We start from the raw sequence: 19741 nt of genomic DNA on the forward strand, positions 1-19741 counted from the left end.
TCGGCTCGGACAGGGGCCAATTCCGAAAGAAAGCAGCTGAATGGAGTGAGTTTTTTGCTTTCGCGTTCTCAGATTGGCGACAAAAGAAAAACATGGGCTCCGCGACTGCCATTTTACATAGTCTTGATCAGTGCTGTCCCCACAGATCATCCATCTGTCAACGTAATGTGGTTCGGGGCGTCGACTACGCGAAACAGCGACGAGATAGCCGGAACGGATCTAGAACTGGACCTAGCGGACTCGAAATCGTCCTTTTGGGCCGCTTCCGTTCCGAAAGCTAGTTGGTTTATTTCCTGCTGAAATAATAAATAGACCGGGTTGGCCCTGTCAGATCAAGATGGTCAGGCCGATCCGTGAACTTCAGGCACCATGGCGACCCCAAACACAGCTCTGGCGTCGGAAGACGTGTCGATCCAGAATGACACGGACAGTGCCGCTACTGTCTTCGTCAATGACCCTGCCAATGGAGAAAAGAAGACCAACGACAACGACAACTCCAGCGGCTGGAAGTTGATGCCAAGAGTCAAGGAGACACACGAAAGAGAACTCGAAGCCGGTTTCAAGGGGCGTGAGCTTGGGGTTACCTGGAAGAACCTCACCGTGGAGGCTCCCAGTGCGGACGCCGCCGTCAATGAGAATCTCCTTTCTCAGTTGAACCTCCCGAAGCTCATCAAGGAAAGTCGACACAAGCTGCCGAACAAAACTATCCTCGACAACACCCATGGCTGCGTGAAACCAGGAGAAATGCTCCTGGTTCTTGGTCGACCCGGTTCAGGATGTACCACGCTCCTGAAAATGCTGTCCAACCGACGGGGTGGCTATGCTTCTATCAACGGCGACGTGAAGTTTGGGGCAATGAGTCATGAGGAGGCTGCCCAGTATCGCGGCCAGATTGTGATGAATACGGAAGAAGAGCTGTTCTTTCCAACACTCACAGTTGGACAGACCATGGACTTCGCCACAAAGCTCAAAGTCCCATTCCACCTTCCCAACGACGTCCAATCTCGAGAGGAGTACAGGGCTGAGACGAAAGAATTCCTACTCGAATCAATGGGAATATCACACACTCGCGATACCAAGGTCGGAAATGAATTCGTCCGTGGAGTGTCCGGAGGAGAGAGGAAACGTGTCTCCATCATCGAGTGTCTTGCAACGAGAGGTTCCGTGTTCTGCTGGGACAACAGTACTCGTGGATTGGATGCTAGTAGTGCGCTGGAGTGGGCAAAGGCCCTACGGGCGATGACTGACGTGCTTGGGCTGGCCACCATCGTCACCCTGTACCAAGCAGGAAACGGTATCTATGACCTGTTCGACAAAGTTCTCGTGCTCGATGAGGGCAAGGAGATCTACTATGGTCCTATGACGGAGGCTCGACCCTTTATGGAGAGTCTCGGCTTCGTCTGCAGAGAGGGCGCAAACGTTGCTGATTATCTCACTGGAGTAACTGTGCCTACGGAGCGTCAGATCCGCGAAGGATACGAGAGTAGGTTCCCCAGGAACGCAGAGCAAATCCGCTCCGAGTATGAGAAGTCCGATATCTTCACGCGAATGACAAGCGAATACGACTACCCGAATACTGAAGTTGCCGTTTCCAGAACGGAGAACTTCAAAGACTCTGTTGCGTTCGAAAAGGATACACATCAATCGAAGAACAGCCCTTACACTGTCAGCTTTCCTGATCAGGTCAAAGCATGTATCATACGACAATACCAGATCCTGTGGGGTGACAAGGCAACCTTTTTGATCAAGCAGATTTCCACCCTGGCCCAGGCTCTTATATCGGGATCCCTTTTCTATAACGCTCCGGACAACTCCGGTGGTCTCTTCGTCAAATCGGGAGCCCTTTTCTTTTCGCTCTTATACAACAGTCTGCTTTCCATGTCCGAGGTCACGGACTCTTTCCATGGACGACCAGTTCTCGTGAAGCACAAATCCTTTGCTTACTTCCACCCAGCAGCATTCTGTATTGCACAGATCACTGCTGATATACCTATCATCCTTATCCAAGTCAGCATTTTCTCCATTATCGTGTACTTCATGGTTGGCCTGACTATGGATGCTGGTCTTTTCTTCACGTATTGGATTATCATTTTTTCCGGGACTATGGTGAGTAACTCCCTATCTCTCCGATGAGACTAGAGCTAACAACTGCGGCAGTGTATGACGGCAATGTTCCGAGCTGTTGGAGCCGCATTCAAAACCTTCGACGGTGCATCCAAAGTCTCAGGTTTCCTCATCAGCGCATTGGTCATGTATACCGGATATATGATTCGAAAGCCAAGTATGCACCCGTGGCTAGGCTGGATATATTGGATTGACCCTCTGGCATATGCTTTCCAGAGTCTCTTGGCAAATGAGTTCCATAAAAAGACTATACCTTGCGTCGGAAATAACTTGGTCCCAAGTGGTCCTGGATATTCTGATCCAGCACACCAGTCTTGTGCAGGTGTCGGGGGCGAGGTACAAGGCCAAGTGACCGTCAATGGAGATTCGTACTTGAAGTCTCTAAGCTACAGCCATGCCCACCTCTGGAGAAACTTTGGAATCGTGTGGGCCTGGTGGGCGCTGTTCGTGGCGGTTACCGTCATCTTCACGTCCAGGTGGAAATCGCCATCCGAATCAGGTAGTTCAATGCTTATTCCTCGAGAGAAGTTAAAGCAGGTACACGCTGCTCGCAAGGATGAGGAATCACAAGCGAATGAAAAACAGATTGGCAGCAGCTCCTCGTCAGGTACTGGGGTGCAAGCTAGGAATGCTATCGATGACAATCTGGTACGGAATACATCGGTTTTTACGTGGAAGAACCTCACCTACACGGTCAAGACCCCCTCTGGTGATCGTGTGCTTCTTGATAATGTGCAGGGATGGGTGAAACCTGGTATGCTAGGTGCCTTGATGGGTTCATCAGGTGCCGGAAAGACAACTTTGCTGGATGTGCTTGCTCAGCGCAAAACCGATGGTACGATTCATGGTTCAATCATGGTCGATGGACGCCCACTCTCTGTTTCATTCCAGAGATCTGCTGGTTATTGTGAGCAGCTTGACGTCCACGAACCTTTCGCAACCGTCCGCGAGGCACTAGAATTCTCCGCTCTTCTTCGTCAACCTCGCCATGTTCCCAGGGAGGAGAAGCTGAAGTACGTTGACGTCATTATCGATCTGCTGGAACTTCACGATCTCGCAGATACCATGATTGGTAAGGTGGGCGCAGGCCTTTCCGTGGAGCAGAGGAAGCGTGTCACTATCGGCGTTGAACTTGTGTCCAAGCCAAGCATCTTAATCTTCCTGGATGAGCCCACCTCGGGTCTGGACGGTCAAGCAGCTTACAACACAGTTCGTTTCTTGAGGAAGCTCGCAGATGTTGGTCAGGCGGTCCTTGTGACTATTCATCAGCCGTCAGCCCAACTGTTTGCTCAGTTCGACACTCTCTTGCTTCTTGCAAGAGGAGGTAAAACTGTTTACTTTGGTGATATCGGCGACAATGCCCAGACTATCAGAGAATATTTCGCCAGATACGGGGCTCCCTGTCCCCCGGAGAGTAACCCGGCGGAACATATGATCGACGTCGTCTCTGGTGTTCTTTCTCAAGGGAAAGACTGGAATAAGGTCTGGCTGGAATCTCCTGAACATGACTACACGGTGAAAGAGTTGGATCGGATGATCAGCGAGGCTGCCGCCAAACCAGTGGAGACGCAGGATGATGGACATGAATTTGCAATGCCGCTGTGGGAACAAACCAAGATAGTGACTCAGAGAATGTCGACTGCACTATGGCGCAACACCGACTACGTCAACAACAAGTTCGCCCTGCATATCGCCTTGGCTCTGTTTAACGGTTTCTCATTCTGGATGATTGGCGATACCGTGTCTGACCTCCAGCTGCGCCTTTTCACTGTTTTCAACTTCATATTCGTCGCACCCGGTGTCATCAACCAACTGCAGCCACTGTTCATTGAGCGTCGTGATATATACGAGACTCGGGAGAAGAAATCTAAGATGTATTCCTGGAAGGCATTTGTGACGGCCTTGATTGTTTCCGAATTCCCATACCTCTGCATCTGCGCTGTCCTCTATTTCGTGTGCTGGTACTACACTGTCGGTTTCCCCAATGACTCGAACAAAGCCGGTGCCACTTTCTTCATCATGCTCATGTACGAATTCGTCTACACCGGAATTGGCCAATTCATTGCTGCCTACGCACCTAACGCCACCTTCGCCGCTCTCGCCAACCCTCTCATTATCGGTACCCTGGTGTCATTCTGTGGTGTCCTAGTGCCCTACGGCCAAATCCAAGCCTTCTGGCGTTATTGGATTTACTACCTCAATCCATTCAACTATCTGATCGGAGGCCTCCTAGTCTTCAATGTCTGGGACGCGGACATCAAATGTGCAGAATCGGAATTTGCCATCTTCGACCCTCCCAACGGAACTACCTGCGGCAATTACCTCTCCGATTACATGAAAGGTTCCGGCATCTTTGCAAATCTCATCAACCCTGATGCAACCTCGGGATGCAAGGTCTGCCAGTATAGGAAAGGAGCGGACTACCTCTACACTGTCAACCTGAAGAAGTATTACTATGGTTGGAGGGATGCTGCAATTGTTGTCATTTTTGCCATCAGTTCTTACTCGCTTGTTTACGTCCTTATGAGATTGAGGACGAAGGCTTCCAAGAAAGCGGAATAGTGGTGTTATTCCCAGTCTTTCTTATTCGATCGGGACTTTATGTTCCGAAGTTTCTTTGTTCGTGTCTCAACGTTTTTCTTTCGACCATCAATAGAAGGTATAGCTACTTCTCTTCGCTAAAGATTACATAGACTTGTGTGGTGCATATAGATGGGCCTGTTTAATAATTTCAATATACTAGTTTCGCAATTAATTCTACGTCTATAATAGCTCATCCTTGTGGAGACAACTGAATCAAGTTCATAAACAGCAGGAACTCGTTTTACGTAGATCCTGGTCCCCTTCTCAGGGGAACGGGAAATATACACACCCCTATATATCCGATACAGGCCTTTACTCCGGATTCAGCACCGCATCCAATATATCACTCATGATCCCATCTTCCCCCGCAGAGGCCGACACGTTTGCTTGGAGAAACAGAGATAGCCACCAAATCCTGAAGAAGCGGCTGTACCAGGTTTGGAATTTCCCCGTTTCACAAACCTGAAACCGGGGCTTGCCAGGATCGTCGATCGGGTAATTAATATATTTTTAGGTTTGGCATCCGTTCAGATTGGCAGATTAAAATGCTGTGCATGCCATACTTGTATATCCAGTATATCTGACGCTATCATGCATCTAGAACAGGGAAGATATATCGTGGTACATATTTACATCATGAATAAAAGGATGTAGTGCGTTCTTGGTGTTTTTTTACAGTCGCGCAGTCGGGGTATTTGCCCAGCCCTGGAAAAATTTACCAATAGCCTCGACATTGTTTGGATCAACTACCAAGGAGACATCTGGTTGGTGTCAGTTCCTGGTCGTGGTCTGTATTATGAGAGGTATACTTACATTGGTCAGGTCGCACGACTACTAGCGCACCACGCTCTGGGTCGATGCCATAAGTCTCATAGGCGTGGCCGTGGCCGTGGTTGTGGCTTTCATCATCGAAGTAAATCTTATGCGGATCTGTAAGTAAACTGCTGATTAGTCGATTTGGTCCATATTGTGCACTGTCCAAGTACGTATACCTCTCATACGCCACTTTCCATACACAGGACGATAAATCTCGGGGATATCTTTCTGCTCCAATGCGGACCTGTCGCCCTTGACGACTAAGAGGACTTCAATGACTGAATCTAGGTCCTGGTCGCGCGGAGTTAAGCTGCGAACTGGTCCCTTTTCACTCTCTAGGTATTTCGCCACATTGTGGAGCCTGTCTCTGGTTTGCTGCTTCGCTATATCACCTGGGAACAAGATAAGACGCCATCTGCCATCGCTGACCAGTGCTCGAAGCAGTTGCATTGCGTACGAGTCGGAATGGCGCACCACTTGCGCGGTTGGAAGACGCATACCGACAACGATTTTTGGAGCACATTCCTGCTTGCTGTTCGCAGAATCTGTGATTTGAGAGTCTTTATATTTCGAAGTGAGTCCGGCCGTGTAGTTGGCTGACTGGATGAAGTACTTGGAGAAACTATCAGGGGCGTCAGTCGAGGTTGGCTTTTGGCTGAAAAGCCGAGTGAATTCGCGGTCGAAAGCAATGAGATTCGCAGCGACTTCTGAACGCTCGAATGTGTACGTGCGCAGCAAGCTTGGGCTGGCCCGACGCATGAGTACGTGGGCCAGCTTCCAACCAATATTGTATCCATCTTGAAGAGAGACGTTCATTCCTTGGCCGGCCTTGGGAGAATGGGTGTGGCAAGCATCACCGGTCAGGAAAACGCGGTAATCCTTGTCAAAATGATCAGAGAGTCTCTGGCCAATACTGTATGCAGACCACCAGAATGTCTCAACGATCTCAAGAGAGTACGGGGCGAAGATACGCTTTGCAGTAGCCTGGAGGTCATCGAGGCGGACTTCTTTGGGCTTGGTTCCATGAGGAAGCTCGATATAGAGACGGACCATAGATCCTCCCTCACGGGGAATGATCAGCAATGATCCAGCAGCAGATTTAAGAGCTGCTTTCTTGCGGATATCGGGAAAGTCCGTCTGAGGGTAAACGTCCATCACACCCCAGACAGAATCCGTCGTATCTCCGACCATTGTATAGCCAAGGCACTTGCGGACTGTGCTATGGGCACCATCACAACCCTGGCAATATCAGCAAGCGTGCATATCTTGAAAAAGAAGGGAAGAAGACTTACCAACGCATATTTCACCTTGATCTTGTGCTCTACCCCGTCTTTCTGAGCGGTCACAGTAACAGGATACGCCTCCAGATCGTCTTGGGAGACCTTGTCAACGTGCACATTGGTAACCGCCCAGCCGTAGTTAATGTCTTGCTGATTATTCCACTTTTTCATATATTCGATCATCAGGCCGTTGATCCTCGCTTGGTTAAGGATCACATGTGGCATGTGGCTGAGCCCTGTCGGGGTATCTGCCGTTCGGCTGGTTCTCACGATTCCCTTCTCGCCTGCATTCCAGAAGGTGACCTCGTTGACATGGTACGATTCACGTAGTAGCTGGTCTGATAGACCGAGACTCTCAAAAATCTCGACTGTCCGACATTGCACTCCGTCGGCTTTTCCCAACTTTAGAGGACCGTCCGATGATTCCAAGACTGTGCACTCCAGTCCATAACGCGCTAGCCACCCAGCGGCACAGAGACCGGCTGATCCAGCGCCGCAGATGAGGACCTCGGTCGTGGAAGGTAGCATCCTATCCTGATGCTGAATGTAGCTGCGATAGGTAGGTAATTATGAGACTGATTTGAGAGTACTATTTACTTCCTTCTTAATATGCATGCTTATACGGTACTCAAAAGTATTAATACTACCGTCGGAATCCGGAATGGACCCCGAGGATGGGGTAAACATATGTATGTACGATCTTCTTTGTCGGGTTAACAGCCGAACGAACCTCTCTACTTAACTTCCGAGGTCGAGATTCGGCTCCTATCCCGGTAGTTGATAGAGAGCTTTGGGGAAGACGTCTAGATAAATATTACGTGTTCGACTTTGAGAGAAAGTACCACCCTGACGTCCTCTTATATAGGTATATATATATAATTTATTTTTATTTTTCCCTCCTCATATATAACTGTCGAATTCTATCGCACCGAAGTAAATGTATATCCTGAACCTCTGACGGACCTACAGTCTTTGACCAGCTGCCGACCGTTCCCACCTGACGACCGCTTTTCCCCCATAGAAAATTAGCAAATCTAAACCTTTATAACTCAACAACAATTAAATATTTTGAAATAAAATTTAATATATAAATATTATAAATAATAAATTTTTAATTAATCTATTTTTTTTATGAAATTTATTAATATATATAGTACTATAAGTAGTTAAAGTTAGTAAATTTTCTAAAATTTTAACTTAATATTATTTATTTATTCTTTAATATTTTATTATAAAATTTATTATATATATATTTTTCATACTATAAAGTTTATATAAAATATATAAAACTTTAGAAAATAATAGTAATATAATATAATAATAATAAAGAAAGTTTTAAAAATATAAATTTTTAATTAACTTTAAATTAGTAAAAATATATATAAACTCTTTATTTTAAAGCTTTTCTATATTAATTATTATTATATATTTATAAGGAAATAAAAAAATTCTAAGTTTTTAGAATTTATTATAATTTTTTAAAGGTTTTATTTTTAAAGTATAAAAATTATTATTTTTATTATTTATAGTAATACTATTACTAATATAAACTTAAATAATATATATAATTAATTTCTATATATAAAATATTATAGAAAATAATTTAAACAATTAATATATATAATAAATATCTTAAAATAATATAAAATATTATTTTTAAAAATCTTTATATTTTATTAATATAAATAGATTTACCTAGAATATTTAAAGTTTTTTAAGGTTTTATATATTATTTATATATAATAAATAATAGTAATATAAAGAAATAGTAAATATATATTAATTATTTATATAAAATAATAAATTTCTATATTTTAGCTTTAAAAATAAGATATATTAAATATTAATATATTATAAGCTTTTTCTTAGATTCTTTTTAACCTTATTATAAATATATAATAATAATAAATATATTAAAGCTTTAAAATAAAAAATTTATAGAGATTATTATTAATTTAAAGTTAATTAAAAACTTTATATTTTTAAAACTTTATCTATTATTATTATAATAAATAATAATTATTTTCTAGAGTTTTATATATTTTATATAAACTTTATAGTATAAAGAATATATAATTAATTTTATAATAAAATATTAAGAAATAATTAAATTATATTAAGTTAAAATTTTAGAAAATTTACTAATTTTTAACTACTTATAATATTATAAATACTAATATATTTAATAAAAAAATTTAATTAATTTAAATTTTAGTATTTATAGTATCTATACATTAAATTTTATTTTAAAAATATATAATTGTGGTTGAGTTATAAAGGTTTAAATTTGCTAATTTTCTATGGGGAAAAGGTGGTCGTCAGGTGGAAACGGTCGTCAGATGACTAAACACAGTAGGGGAAAGGTCGACAAGATGTTTATCACAGCAGGTCACCATGCACGCATCTACTTCATCTGTCAAGAACAGTTCTGACTTGTAACAATAGAAATACTCACACAATAATAATAGTGAATAGTTATGACCCTGATGGACCTTTGATGACGCCACGGTCATATTGGGAAGGCGGTGGTGGTGATGCACGTGACATTCCCTCGAGCCGGTCACGTTTACCTGGAGAAAAAAGCCAAGTTCCGGCTTTTGTCTATCTTGTTGCTTTTCGATCGTCGGCCCTTTCTTTCTTCTCCCATCCAGTCTCATTTAACAGAGACGGTTAATACTTTAAACACTGTACACTAGGGTGCGGGTGATAGGCCCTGTTTTTTCAACCTTTTATTTTATTTGGCCGCGCGCGCCATCTCGCGATCTCGACTCCTAAGGCCACCGTTCTTCGCCGGTCCATTCCCTCGACCTATCCCTTTACTCTTTTATAGATACCGTCATGGATCACTCGAGAGATCCTTGCCCCTGGGTTGCCCTGAGTGACTTTGGTGGTGCTTTCTGTATGGGTGTATGTATCATCCAGCTCCGTCGAACCCGCCGGTCGTATTTTCCTTCAGCTCCGAACATTGAGCGCTGATGGGTTATTTTCTTGCTTTAGGCTATTGGAGGCGCTGTCTGGCACGGTGTTAAAGGATTCCGAAACAGCCCGTACGGTGAACGACGGATAGGTGCGATCACCGCGATTAAGGCTCGTGCCCCGGTGCTGGGCGGAAACTTTGGTGTCTGGGGTGGTATGTTCTCGACGTTCGACTGCGCGATCAAGGGAATCAGAAAGAAGGAGGACCCGTACAATGCCAGTATGTTTATGGACCCTTATCGTCCACCCAATATGCGCTTGGAGTGAAGGTCTGACGTCGTTTCCTAGTCATTGCCGGTTTCTTCACAGGTGGTGCGCTGGCCATTCGAGGTGGTATGAAAGCTGCCAGAAACTCCGCTATCATGTGCGCCATCTTCTTGGGTGTCATTGAAGGTGTTGGTATTGGATTCCAGAGAATGATGGCTGAGAACACGAGGTTGGATGTAAGTAGCCTTGCTCCTCACCGAGATAACCTATTACTCACATGGTGTTGCAGCTACCCCCACCTCCTCCCGCTGGCGAGAAGGCCGTCGCATAAACATACACGAGTCACCCTACAATATCTTTCGACAAGAGTTTAACCGCTCTCTTCATAAAACCATCTCTCCTCCTCTGGTGTTGGGTCCGGGTTCTCATTTTCTGCGGCATGACATAGAGGTTCCATTTATATTTCGCTACCTTTCCGTTCCTGCTCGAAAATATCTCAGCAATCTATTTCGCGCCTGGGTTATTAGTTCCATCCCCTTGGCGTTCTGCATTTCTACGTCGGGGATTGCGGGTTCACAAAAAGGCCATTCCGGCCGTGTTTCTAGGACAGTCTGTCCAAGCCATTGTGTTCGACCCTGTACATTAACGTCCGAATGAATGTGATATTTAATACACAGCCTGCTTTACTGCGCGATTCGTTTTTTTAGATCTCCCAGGTATTTCCCCGATTAGTCCGAGGGTGACCGGGGGACGACGTGTGACTTTCCGTAACAGGAAAAGCCCCAAGTGACAGGTACTCCCGCATGGATAGTTCCAAGTCACCTCGCAGATCTACAGCTTTCCTCACCATATGAAGTGTGCGATTATTATTTTGCAAAGAATGGATTCAGATGCCAGATAGCTAACCATCAAAGAACAACCAGCTTTCTATCACTAGGCCACTTCAGCCCGCAGATACCTCCGATAGCATATCAACTATGTCCGCAACTCTTCCTCCGACGTTCAAACCGACACTCATCCTCCACGGCGGCGCGGGTGACATCCATCGTTCGACTCTTCCACCTCCTCTCTATGACCAATTCCATGCGTCTCTCCTTGCCTACCTCCGCTCGACGTACACACTGCTCAAGAATGGCGCAACCGCCCTCGACGCAGCAGTACATGCTGTCTCGCTGATGGAAGACGACGAGCTGTTCAACTGCGGTCGGGGCAGCGTCTTTACCTCCGCTGGCACTATCGAGATGGAAGCCTCCGTCATGGTGACATCCATTCAAGAGGGCTGGGAGAATAGCAGCGAACCGGGAACGATAAAACGCGGCGCGGGCGTTATCAACGTGAGGAGCGTACGGCATCCGATCCAACTTGCGCGGGAAGCGCTTCTGCGAACGGGTTACGATTCCAACGGCGAACCGAACGGTGACGGAGGAAATATGCACTCGCAGCTCAGTGGGCTCGAAGTCGAGAAGCTGGCTGACGAATGGGGTCTAGAATTTGCGCCTGACGAGTGGTTCTGGACCCAGAAGCGATGGGATGAGCATATGAGAGGCCTGAAGGGGATTAAGGAAGATATTACAATGAGTCAGGGGACTGTGGGATGCGTCTGTTTGGACCAATGGGGCAATCTGGCCGTTGCTACGAGTACGGGGGGTTTGACGAACAAGAAGCCCGGGAGAGTTGGTGATACACCGACGTTCGGAGCGGGATTCTGGGCTGAGGCGTGGGATGTTAAAGTAACTGCTGAAAGTGAGACTGGGACGATGGTATATGGGACATCAAGTTCAACGGCAACACATGCAGAATCAGACCAGTCCGCACATCTCACCACTTGGGACTTTACTCGCTATCTGAAATCGTGCCTGGGAGATTGTCTTACCTCTTACCTTCGTTATCTGTCTTCAAGCCGGGATGTCCCCGCAGACCAAGACTCAGGATCACATCGTCCTCGTTCCCCTGAAAAGCAACCCCTTCTGAGCCATCAACAACCGAGATATACCAAACCTCTTACCACCCGTCGTGCCGTCGCCCTCTCAGGAACTGGCAACGGCGACTCTTTCTTACGCGTCGCCGCGGCCCGTACTGCGTCCTCGATGCTCCGATTCTCTCCTGCAGGATCTTTCCCGAGCACGCTCGCTGAGGCAGTCACCGCCATCGCCGGACAAGGCGGTGAACTGCAGCGCTCCGCAGGTAGACGATGGGAAAAGACGAGTGAGGGACAAGGTGGGATCATCGGGATCGAAATTTCATCTCACTCCCCAGAGAATCCTGGTGATAAGCTAAAGAGAGGAAATGTCGTTTTCGATTTCAATTGTGGGGGGATGTTTCGGGCCTGGATCGAAGAAGATGCAGATGGAGAAAAGGAGAGGGTTATGGTGTTTAGAGAGGAGTATTATTAGATTGTTCACTCTTTGCTTCACGTTTATTTAAGCTGGTTCTGTAGTTAGTTATTTACGTGGGTGTATAAGCGCCCGTTGCTCTTGGAAATGCTAGACCTTTGCTATACGTGCAAGAAACTTGACACTGGACAGATCAATAGAATCGAGTTGGTGGAAAAGGAACAATATATATATATATATATATACCGCAATAATCAAACAGGTCAGGTTTATCATTATAGTGGAATAAAAACGTAAAAAAAAAAAAAAAAAAAAAAAAGAAATCTCCGGCATTTAAAGAACGAAACCTACTACCAACCCTCAACAACCCTAAACCTCGCCTCTACACCATCAATAGGCGACACAGTAACACCTCTCCTCATCTTCAACTCCGCATCTGGATTCTTCAATTCCATCTGAAACCTCCCCACCGTAACAGCCACCATGCACGCCAACTCCCCCTTCGCAAACCCCTGACCAATACACCCTCTCGGACCATGCAGGAAACTCAAAAACGCATAATTCGTATCCGCACCACCGGTATTCGCTCGTCCTGGACCCATCCATCGTTCCGGATCAAATACATCCGCGTCGGGGCCCCAGAGTTCCTTACTCCGGTTCGTGGCTTCGGGGGCTAAAACAAGGAGGGATCCTTTCGGGATATGGTGGCCGACAACGGTGGTGTCGCGGGCTGCTTCTCGGATGGTGAGAGGTACAGAGGGGTAGAAGCGGAGAGTCTCATTGCAGACGGCGTTGAGGTAGGGAAGGGAATCGATGATTGAGGCGGAGATGGTATTGGATGTATGTGATGGGGATGGGAGATTTGCGCGGATTTCGTCACGAAGACGAGATTGGATTCCTGGATGTTTGCACAGGGCGTAGATGACCCATTGGAAGGCAGAAGCGGTGGTTTCGTGCCCTGCTGCGAGGAAAGTCATCATTTGATCTACTAGATTCTCTTCTGAAAAGCCGCCGCTGGTTAGGGCGACGGACATGATGTCGATTTCGTCGCTGGCGGCTGTCACTGCGTCGTTGGTATTGGCATTGCCATTGGCATCTTGTGTCTTCTTTTCAAGCCGTTCTTTCTTCTCGCGAACTAGTTGTCGGGCAACGGTTCGGATGTAGCTTGATGCTGCGCGAACGTCACGGTTTCGCTTTATGGGGATCTTCTGGAAGAATCCCAAATCGACGAGGAACATCGCTACCAGGAAGAGGATTCTCATTTTCACGGACGGCTCCATCAGTAAGCGGCGGTAGTGGTTGTTGAGTTCGTTATCTGGATCGCGGAGCGTGTCGAAGTCGCGGCCCATGCTGGCGATGCTGATGGCGTCGAGAGTGGCTCTACTGGCCCAGTCGCCGACTATGATTGTTTTATCATCATCATCTTCTTCTTCTTGAGAGTTTGGTTTGCTGCGAAGCTCATCGCCAATCATCTGGACCATCTCGACTGCTTTGGCCCAGAAGACTGGGTAGAGATTCTTAACATGACGATAAGAGAAAGCAGGCATGAGATTCTTTCGTTGTCTCTGCGGAATGAATTAGTTAGCGAGATGGATGAAAAGGTCCCCAAAACAGGATAATACAGGATGTTCGAACCAACCTTATGCTCGTCCCCTTCAGCGAGCAGAACGCCATTACCAGTGATACGCTCCAGAGAGATCCGTGCCAGATCAGGCTTACGAAAGTCGTATGACTTCAGAGTAAGAACCTCGCTTAGAGCTTTAGGGCTCACTACAAGCACTCTTTCCATATTTCCTACTAGATAGTAGCGGATAAGTTCCGCATCAGGCATCTCCTCCATCCATCGGAGACAGCGCGATCCGGGAGACTCGATGAATAATGATTGCGTATTGCCTTTGAGCCATGATCTTCCCTGTATATAGTTATAAAGAGGTTAGCAATGATCGTTCCGACCTTTTCGAGAAGGTCAAAATGAATGATTAATTGTATGTATGTGTGTATACTTGCCTTCGGAGTCTGGATATGTCTTAGCGGCGTAAAGAATTCCGGATATAGGATTGTAGTATAGACAATTCTCCCGACGAGTGTTGTGAAGAAGATCGATAGGGCCGTTAGGAAATAGGATTCTCGCACGGAGTACTCTGGTTTATGTTGCACGAGAAGAATACCGAGACTGAAGGACAAGATTGCCCAAATCGGATTAGAGAGACCCATTGTAGTTAGGGTAAAAGGATGTTTTAAAGAGACGATGAGATCAAAAAGGAATAATGGCGAGTAAGTTTGGTAGAAGTAATTCGCAAGACACGAATACACGAAAGACCAAGTAGGTTCAGCCAGTAATTAGCAGCTGACTGATAATGCACTTTTCGAGTTCGTCAATTGTTGCGTCGAGAAGAGCGGTCTTGGCCGTCGATGCGTTCCAGGGAGATGTTTCGTTGGTAAAGGACGAGATTATATCAACTGTCCATGAAGAGTTGGACTTGGCGAGATGATAATAATGATGAATCTTCAAACATCCAAAGCTTCATCGACGCTTGGCTTGGTTAGGGACTAAGTATGTTGAAGATCCACCCCGTCCAAACGCGAGATCTCCGACACCAGTAGCCTGCTGGATCTTATGCAAGATTGCTCTCGCTCCTTAACTTGTTAAGGAGAAAAAGTAACAAAATGCGGTGTCGTTCGGGGCCAGTGAAAGTAATCCACGACGAGATTGATGGATAGACACTGGAGTTCTTGGAGCTGTTTCGTTCTTCGGAGAAAATGTCAAGGTACTTAGACACCTCGGTTGGTTGCAGAAGGGATCGGATGTAAGTACCTAATTGCACAACAGCTGCAGATCGATAACTAGTCACCGAAATAATCCACGATCCATATCACGATCGATCTCCGAGATCGATCTGGGATTGCAAACTCGACGTCCGAGTCCCGACGGTGAGCTGGAAATCTGTCGATTCTTTATAACTAATGGCCAGTCCTCAAGTCAACCCAGATCAGGTAACCAGCGCGAGGAGCGGGCTAATCCAATCCTCGAAATAAACGGAGTCGGTTCAATTGCTTCTCCCGAGGATGTTGAACTACCTCGATCTTTTTCTCAAAAAAATACCTACCCCAGAAGACAATCAAGGCAGAAGGATTCTTTCTGTCTGATGCCTTAGTCAAGTCGACAATTGTTTTCGTAATCGACACTCCTTTGACGACGATTGGATTCTCATTATTCTGAAACGGCTTGATGTCAACTTCGGACGCCGGAGATCTTATCTGGTTCCGTGTCCGACGGCTTTTTCAAAATTCACACGTTGCGCCGAGGCTCTCCGAGAAAGCATATCTGGGGTTCACGCGATCGGATGCCCCGTGTGGTCGGTCTATTTACACTAGTTACGAATATGGATATGGTCTATGTACTTATTGCACGGGTAGATCTGTGGTGGTTTAGTGGTAGAAAATCATTCGATTCGCTTTGACACTACTTAACTACGTGACACTTTATCGGGATTGGGGGGTTTTTTTGACTACTTCCCTATGGTGGATGACTGCGATCAACATGTAAGTGATTCATATATCATCTATTTGAACAGGGAGAAGAATAAAGATTAACATCCGTAATATTTTCATTCATAAGCTCTATATGATAGTATCTCTAGAGGAAGGGGGAGAGACCATAACAAAACCATCAATCATGTCTGGGAGTCCTCATACGCGAGATTCTAGTTACATCGTTTTGTGTAAGATTTAGTGCTTCTGCTGGCTGCGCTTCTTCAAGAAGACTGGACCGGCACGGCTGGTGAAACCCCAGCGGATCTGGTTGGCCATCGAGATCTCAGTGTCGAGGTCCTCAGCAAAGGTCCAAACCAGACCGGGGTTCTTCTGGAAGCCACGGCCAATGAAGATGAAGTCAAGACCGTCCTCCTCGAGCAGCTTGTTGGCCAGCTTGCCGTCGTTGATGCTGCCAACGGCGCTGACCGCAACCTTGTCGCCGACCGCCTTCTTGACGGCGACTGAGAAGGGAGCCTGGAATCCAGGACCGCCCTTGATCTTCTGCTGAATGTTGTTTCCACCAGAGCTGATGTCGATCAAGTCGACCAGGCCCTTGTCGGCGAGGATCTGAGCCAGCTTGACGGTGTCCTCGACGCGCCAGCTGGGCTCGTCGGGCTTGACCTCCTCCAGCCACTCGGTGGCAGTGACACGCCAGAAAACGGGCATGTCCTCGGGAACAGCCTTGCGGGTGATCTCGGCGATCTCGAGGGTCAGACGAATGCGGTTCTCGAAGCTGCCACCGTACTCGTCGGTCCGGTTGTTGGACTGCGGAGAGAGGAAGGAGTTCAGCAGGTATCCGTGGGCGTTGTGGATCTCAACAAAGTCAGCGCCCGCCTTGACGGCACGCTTGACGGCAGCCCCCCAGGCGGTCTTGAGCTCCTCAATGTCCTGCTTGGTCATGGCCTTGGGCAGAGGGAAACGGTCGGTGAAGGGGATGTCGCTGGGACCCTTGACGTTGTCGGGCCAGCCGCCAGCCTTCTCGGTGGCCAGGTCACCCATGGACAACCAGGGAGCAACGGTGCTAGCCTTGCGACCAGCGTGGGCGATCTGAACACCGACGATCTGGTTCTGGCTGTGGATAAACTCAATCACCCGGCGCATCGGCTCAATCTGCGAATCCTTCCACAATCCGACGTCGTGGGGGGTAATGCGTCCTTCGGGAACAACGGAGGTGGCCTCGATCATCAGGAGACCAGGACCGCGCTGGGCGATGCCTCCCAGATGGGCGAGATGCCAGTCAGTCATGTGGCCATCCTGGGCGGAGTACTGGCAGAGGGGAGACAGCTGAAGAGGAAGAAGATCACGGTCAGTTCTTGGGTTCATCTTGGGTTCATCTTGCGATGATAACGATAACGACGAATAGCACAACTACCAACGTACCCCAATGCGGTTGTGCAGAGTGAGACCTCTCAGCTTGAGAGGCGTGAAGAGCTTGGGAGGCTTGGTGCCATCGGACTGGGGGTCAGCAGCTGTTCCAGCTGGAGGTTCCTGGGCAGGAGTGAAGTAGGAAACGCCGGGAGCGGGCTTGTTGATGATATCGGGAACCTGAGCGCGGGCCGACATGGTTGTTGGTTGTGGTTGATCAGGGAGAGAGAGATAACAGAGAGGAGGAGGAGAGGATGTTAATAAAGGTTGAGTATGGTAGTAATAATAATATCTATACCCCAATATGAATGGAGCGTACCCCGGGGAGATCGACCAGCTTTAAATAACTTCAAGCAAGAGAAATGTCACCGCGGAGAAGCCGATCGAAGGACAAATCGCAGACAAATGTTGCTCCACTCTGCTTTGAAATAAGAAGAATAATGCCGGAAGAAGCATCGTAGCTTGGAATAATAATAATAGCAATCATAATAATACTAATTCTAATACATACTCTACTTAATAATAATAATCATAATAACTAACTAATACTAATACACGGAGAGTTGGACTGCTTAGAAGCCCCTCCATCATATCAATATCGTCACGTCGGCGGCGACAATGGCAACAACTGCCCCCGATTAAGATTTACGCCGTCTCAAATGTTTCCTTTTCTTCCTTTCCCTTCTCCTGTGAAACGCCGGGCAATCAATAGGATGCTGTGAAAAGTGACCGAACCGTGGTTGGATTGTGCAGCTGTTGGCCTCTTCTGAAATGATTAATAACTCCGAATGATTAATAATGAAGTCGATCTTGCGGAGAGTTTTTTGGCTGATTAGCCCATTTTAGCCCTGTTAGCCTCTGATCATCTTTTCCGCCCAACGAAACAACATCGAAAATCCGACCCAGTCGGCCGAACTCTCGGCTTGCCTCTCCATCTCACTTCCCGATCAATCATGGTGGTGGCACCACTGGGCAACGTGCTCAGAATGTCTACAGCAATTATTAATGATATTAATTAATTACTGCTTGCATACTACGGAGAATTATAAGAGCAGATCCCGCGGGTTCTGAGCAAGATGAATATGAGTATGAGTATGCTAAGACAAGTCACACGGAATGTTCTAGGGAAGAAGAAGTTGTTGTTCTTCTATTATTTATTTGGAGGGGCAGCTAGATGCTAGATAAAAGCGATTATGATCCAGGGCGGTGAACAGTGGCAGATAAGTAGATATCCAGAGTGACCGCTCATATCCAACCGGGCAAGTTCAACGTCTTCTGCAAATGGACCAAAGTCAGACGTCATGACATCTAGATGAAGCCTAGTCCATGAATATAACTAGCGGGAGAAAACTGTGCGGACGGCCCAAGAGGGACATTTCGCCAATCCGACTCATCGGATACACTTCCAATGCCGTTATATGCATCCAGGGTCGGCAAGTTTCTGATAAGTCTCCGCTGCTTATCCAGTATCTGACACATCCAATCAGAAAGATTATCTAAAGACCCAGGCAATGTTTCCGATATTCTCTTCTTGGCCATCTCGAAATCAGTGGCAGAGGTGACTGACCCTCATAACCGAGGTGTATCCCACCACTCGCTTGGACATCTCTGAAGGACTCTTACTGCCGCAAGCGACGTTGGGTGCCTATTATCACTCCTCTGAACAGATTTGACTGGTGTTCGACTTCCAGCCATATCCAGGAATTTCTGGAATTCAGGTAGATTGTTTGCAACCATCGTTCCAGAATTCGTCGATGCCATGGAGATGCTATAGTATTATCCATTAGGCCGGAAGGACCCTTCGTCTCTGTTAAATTCATCCGCAATATCTCGCAGGTCATTCAAAGAAAGGGTGAGAACTATTGCTGGGTGTTTCCAGGCCCGAAGCGCAGAGTCGAACAGCTGGCTCCTGGTAATGTTGACGAACCGTATGAAGCGGAATATCCTAGGAGAGCTAGTATCTCCTCAGACTCAAACTCCTCCGTCAAACTCATCCTGGAGATAGAACGAACGGTTTGAAAGGAATATAGAGAGTAATGACGTGAAAGTGAAACGACTGATAACGGATGGCTAGGCCAAGAAATAGTATCCAACACAGCAGTTTACCTGGGCAGAAAAACGGGGTTCGCAATAACTGCTAAACAGTGAGCAGTAAGGTATCAGTATCGCTGGAAACAATACCATGCAGTGCAAGAAGGTCAGGTATCACATATGAGAGAAACAGTAGTCGAGAATAAGAATCAGCATGAAACAGACCAGTCAATCCTGGTTCTAGAAGGCGGCTTTCAGATAACGAGAAACATCGGTCGAGCCGTCCTCGTTCAGACAACCGTCGCGCATAGTATCGGACAGTGGACCAAAACTCGGCTCCAGGGGGGGTTGCCAGACCGATCGGAAGGAGTTCATCAATGAAGAGAGCACAAGGGAGATGGGATCATATCCGTGTGGAGTCGGTCAGGCCCTAATATTTCCTGGTGATCTTCACACAATGGTTTAATGGCGGATCATTCTCCGCCAGCGGGA

At 46.8% G+C, this 19741-nt stretch overlaps 6 protein-coding genes across 6 annotated transcripts; 3 read left to right on the forward strand and 3 right to left on the reverse strand.

Annotated features, from left to right (window-relative positions):
• The first annotated feature begins 25 nt into the window (after nt 1–25).
• On the forward strand, nt 26–4899 carry C8Q69DRAFT_460995 (ABC-2 type transporter-domain-containing protein). The gene is made up of 2 exons (XM_028630212.1): nt 26–2106; nt 2158–4899. Exons 1-2 carry the CDS (start codon nt 370–372, stop codon nt 4684–4686), a joined length of 4266 nt encoding a protein of 1421 aa, XP_028486397.1. The 5' UTR covers nt 26–369; the 3' UTR covers nt 4687–4899.
• A 280-nt stretch (nt 4900–5179) lies between these two features.
• C8Q69DRAFT_460996 (putative phenol 2-monooxygenase) lies at nt 5180–7716 on the reverse strand. Its single transcript, XM_028630213.1, has 4 exons — nt 6816–7716; nt 5700–6762; nt 5521–5637; nt 5180–5468 (listed from the first exon to the last, which is right to left on the reverse strand). Exons 1-4 carry the CDS (start codon nt 7329–7331, stop codon nt 5380–5382), a joined length of 1785 nt encoding a protein of 594 aa, XP_028486398.1. The 5' UTR covers nt 7332–7716; the 3' UTR covers nt 5180–5379.
• Nucleotides 7717–9223: 1507 nt separating this feature from the next.
• C8Q69DRAFT_460997 (putative mitochondrial inner membrane translocase subunit) lies at nt 9224–10726 on the forward strand. The gene is made up of 4 exons (XM_028630214.1): nt 9224–9710; nt 9801–9999; nt 10068–10222; nt 10276–10726. The coding sequence occupies exons 1-4, from the start codon at nt 9642–9644 to the stop codon at nt 10315–10317; spliced, it is 465 nt and encodes a 154-aa protein (XP_028486399.1). The 5' UTR covers nt 9224–9641; the 3' UTR covers nt 10318–10726.
• Nucleotides 10727–12638, forward strand: C8Q69DRAFT_460999 (putative asparaginase). The gene has a single exon (XM_028630215.1). The coding sequence runs from the start codon at nt 10964–10966 to the stop codon at nt 12377–12379; it is 1416 nt and encodes a 471-aa protein (XP_028486400.1). The 5' UTR covers nt 10727–10963; the 3' UTR covers nt 12380–12638.
• Nucleotides 12639–12669: 31 nt separating this feature from the next.
• On the reverse strand, nt 12670–14533 carry C8Q69DRAFT_485722 (cytochrome P450; the record flags this gene model as incomplete). Its single annotated transcript, XM_028631848.1, has 3 exons — nt 12670–13884; nt 13959–14231; nt 14327–14533. 3 exons carry the CDS (start codon nt 14531–14533, stop codon nt 12670–12672), a joined length of 1695 nt encoding a protein of 564 aa, XP_028486401.1.
• A 1357-nt stretch (nt 14534–15890) lies between these two features.
• On the reverse strand, nt 15891–17727 carry C8Q69DRAFT_461003 (putative NADH-dependent flavin oxidoreductase). The gene is made up of 2 exons (XM_028630216.1): nt 17234–17727; nt 15891–17137 (listed from the first exon to the last, which is right to left on the reverse strand). The coding sequence occupies exons 1-2, from the start codon at nt 17414–17416 to the stop codon at nt 16049–16051; spliced, it is 1272 nt and encodes a 423-aa protein (XP_028486402.1). The 5' UTR covers nt 17417–17727; the 3' UTR covers nt 15891–16048.
• Nucleotides 17728–19741: the final 2014 nt, after the last annotated feature.

The sequence above is a fragment of the Paecilomyces variotii genome (assembly GCF_004022145.1).
Source record: "Paecilomyces variotii strain CBS 101075 chromosome Unknown C8Q69scaffold_3, whole genome shotgun sequence".
Taxonomy (NCBI): domain Eukaryota; kingdom Fungi; phylum Ascomycota; class Eurotiomycetes; order Eurotiales; family Thermoascaceae; genus Paecilomyces; species Paecilomyces variotii.

Coding starts and splice junctions, on each gene's coding strand:
- C8Q69DRAFT_460999 (XM_028630215.1), top strand. CDS start 10,964: ATGTCCGCAACTCTTCCTCCGACGTTCAAACCGACACTCATCCTCCAC.
- C8Q69DRAFT_461003 (XM_028630216.1), bottom strand. CDS start 17,416: ATGTCGGCCCGCGCTCAGGTTCCCGATATCATCAACAAGCCCGCTCCC. Junction 17,138..17,233: donor CTCTGCACAACCGCATTGGG/GTACGTTGGTAG, acceptor CTTCCTCTTCAG/CTGTCTCCCCTCTGCCAGTA.
- C8Q69DRAFT_460995 (XM_028630212.1), top strand. CDS start 370: ATGGCGACCCCAAACACAGCTCTGGCGTCGGAAGACGTGTCGATCCAG. Junction 2,107..2,157: donor TCATTTTTTCCGGGACTATG/GTGAGTAACTCC, acceptor CAACTGCGGCAG/TGTATGACGGCAATGTTCCG.
- C8Q69DRAFT_460997 (XM_028630214.1), top strand. CDS start 9,642: ATGGATCACTCGAGAGATCCTTGCCCCTGGGTTGCCCTGAGTGACTTT. Junction 9,711..9,800: donor GTGGTGCTTTCTGTATGGGT/GTATGTATCATC, acceptor TTCTTGCTTTAG/GCTATTGGAGGCGCTGTCTG. Junction 10,000..10,067: donor GGAGGACCCGTACAATGCCA/GTATGTTTATGG, acceptor GTCGTTTCCTAG/TCATTGCCGGTTTCTTCACA.
- C8Q69DRAFT_460996 (XM_028630213.1), bottom strand. CDS start 7,331: ATGCTACCTTCCACGACCGAGGTCCTCATCTGCGGCGCTGGATCAGCC. Junction 6,763..6,815: donor TCAAGGTGAAATATGCGTTG/GTAAGTCTTCTT, acceptor TGATATTGCCAG/GGTTGTGATGGTGCCCATAG. Junction 5,469..5,520: donor AGTCGTGCGACCTGACCAAT/GTAAGTATACCT, acceptor GACACCAACCAG/ATGTCTCCTTGGTAGTTGAT.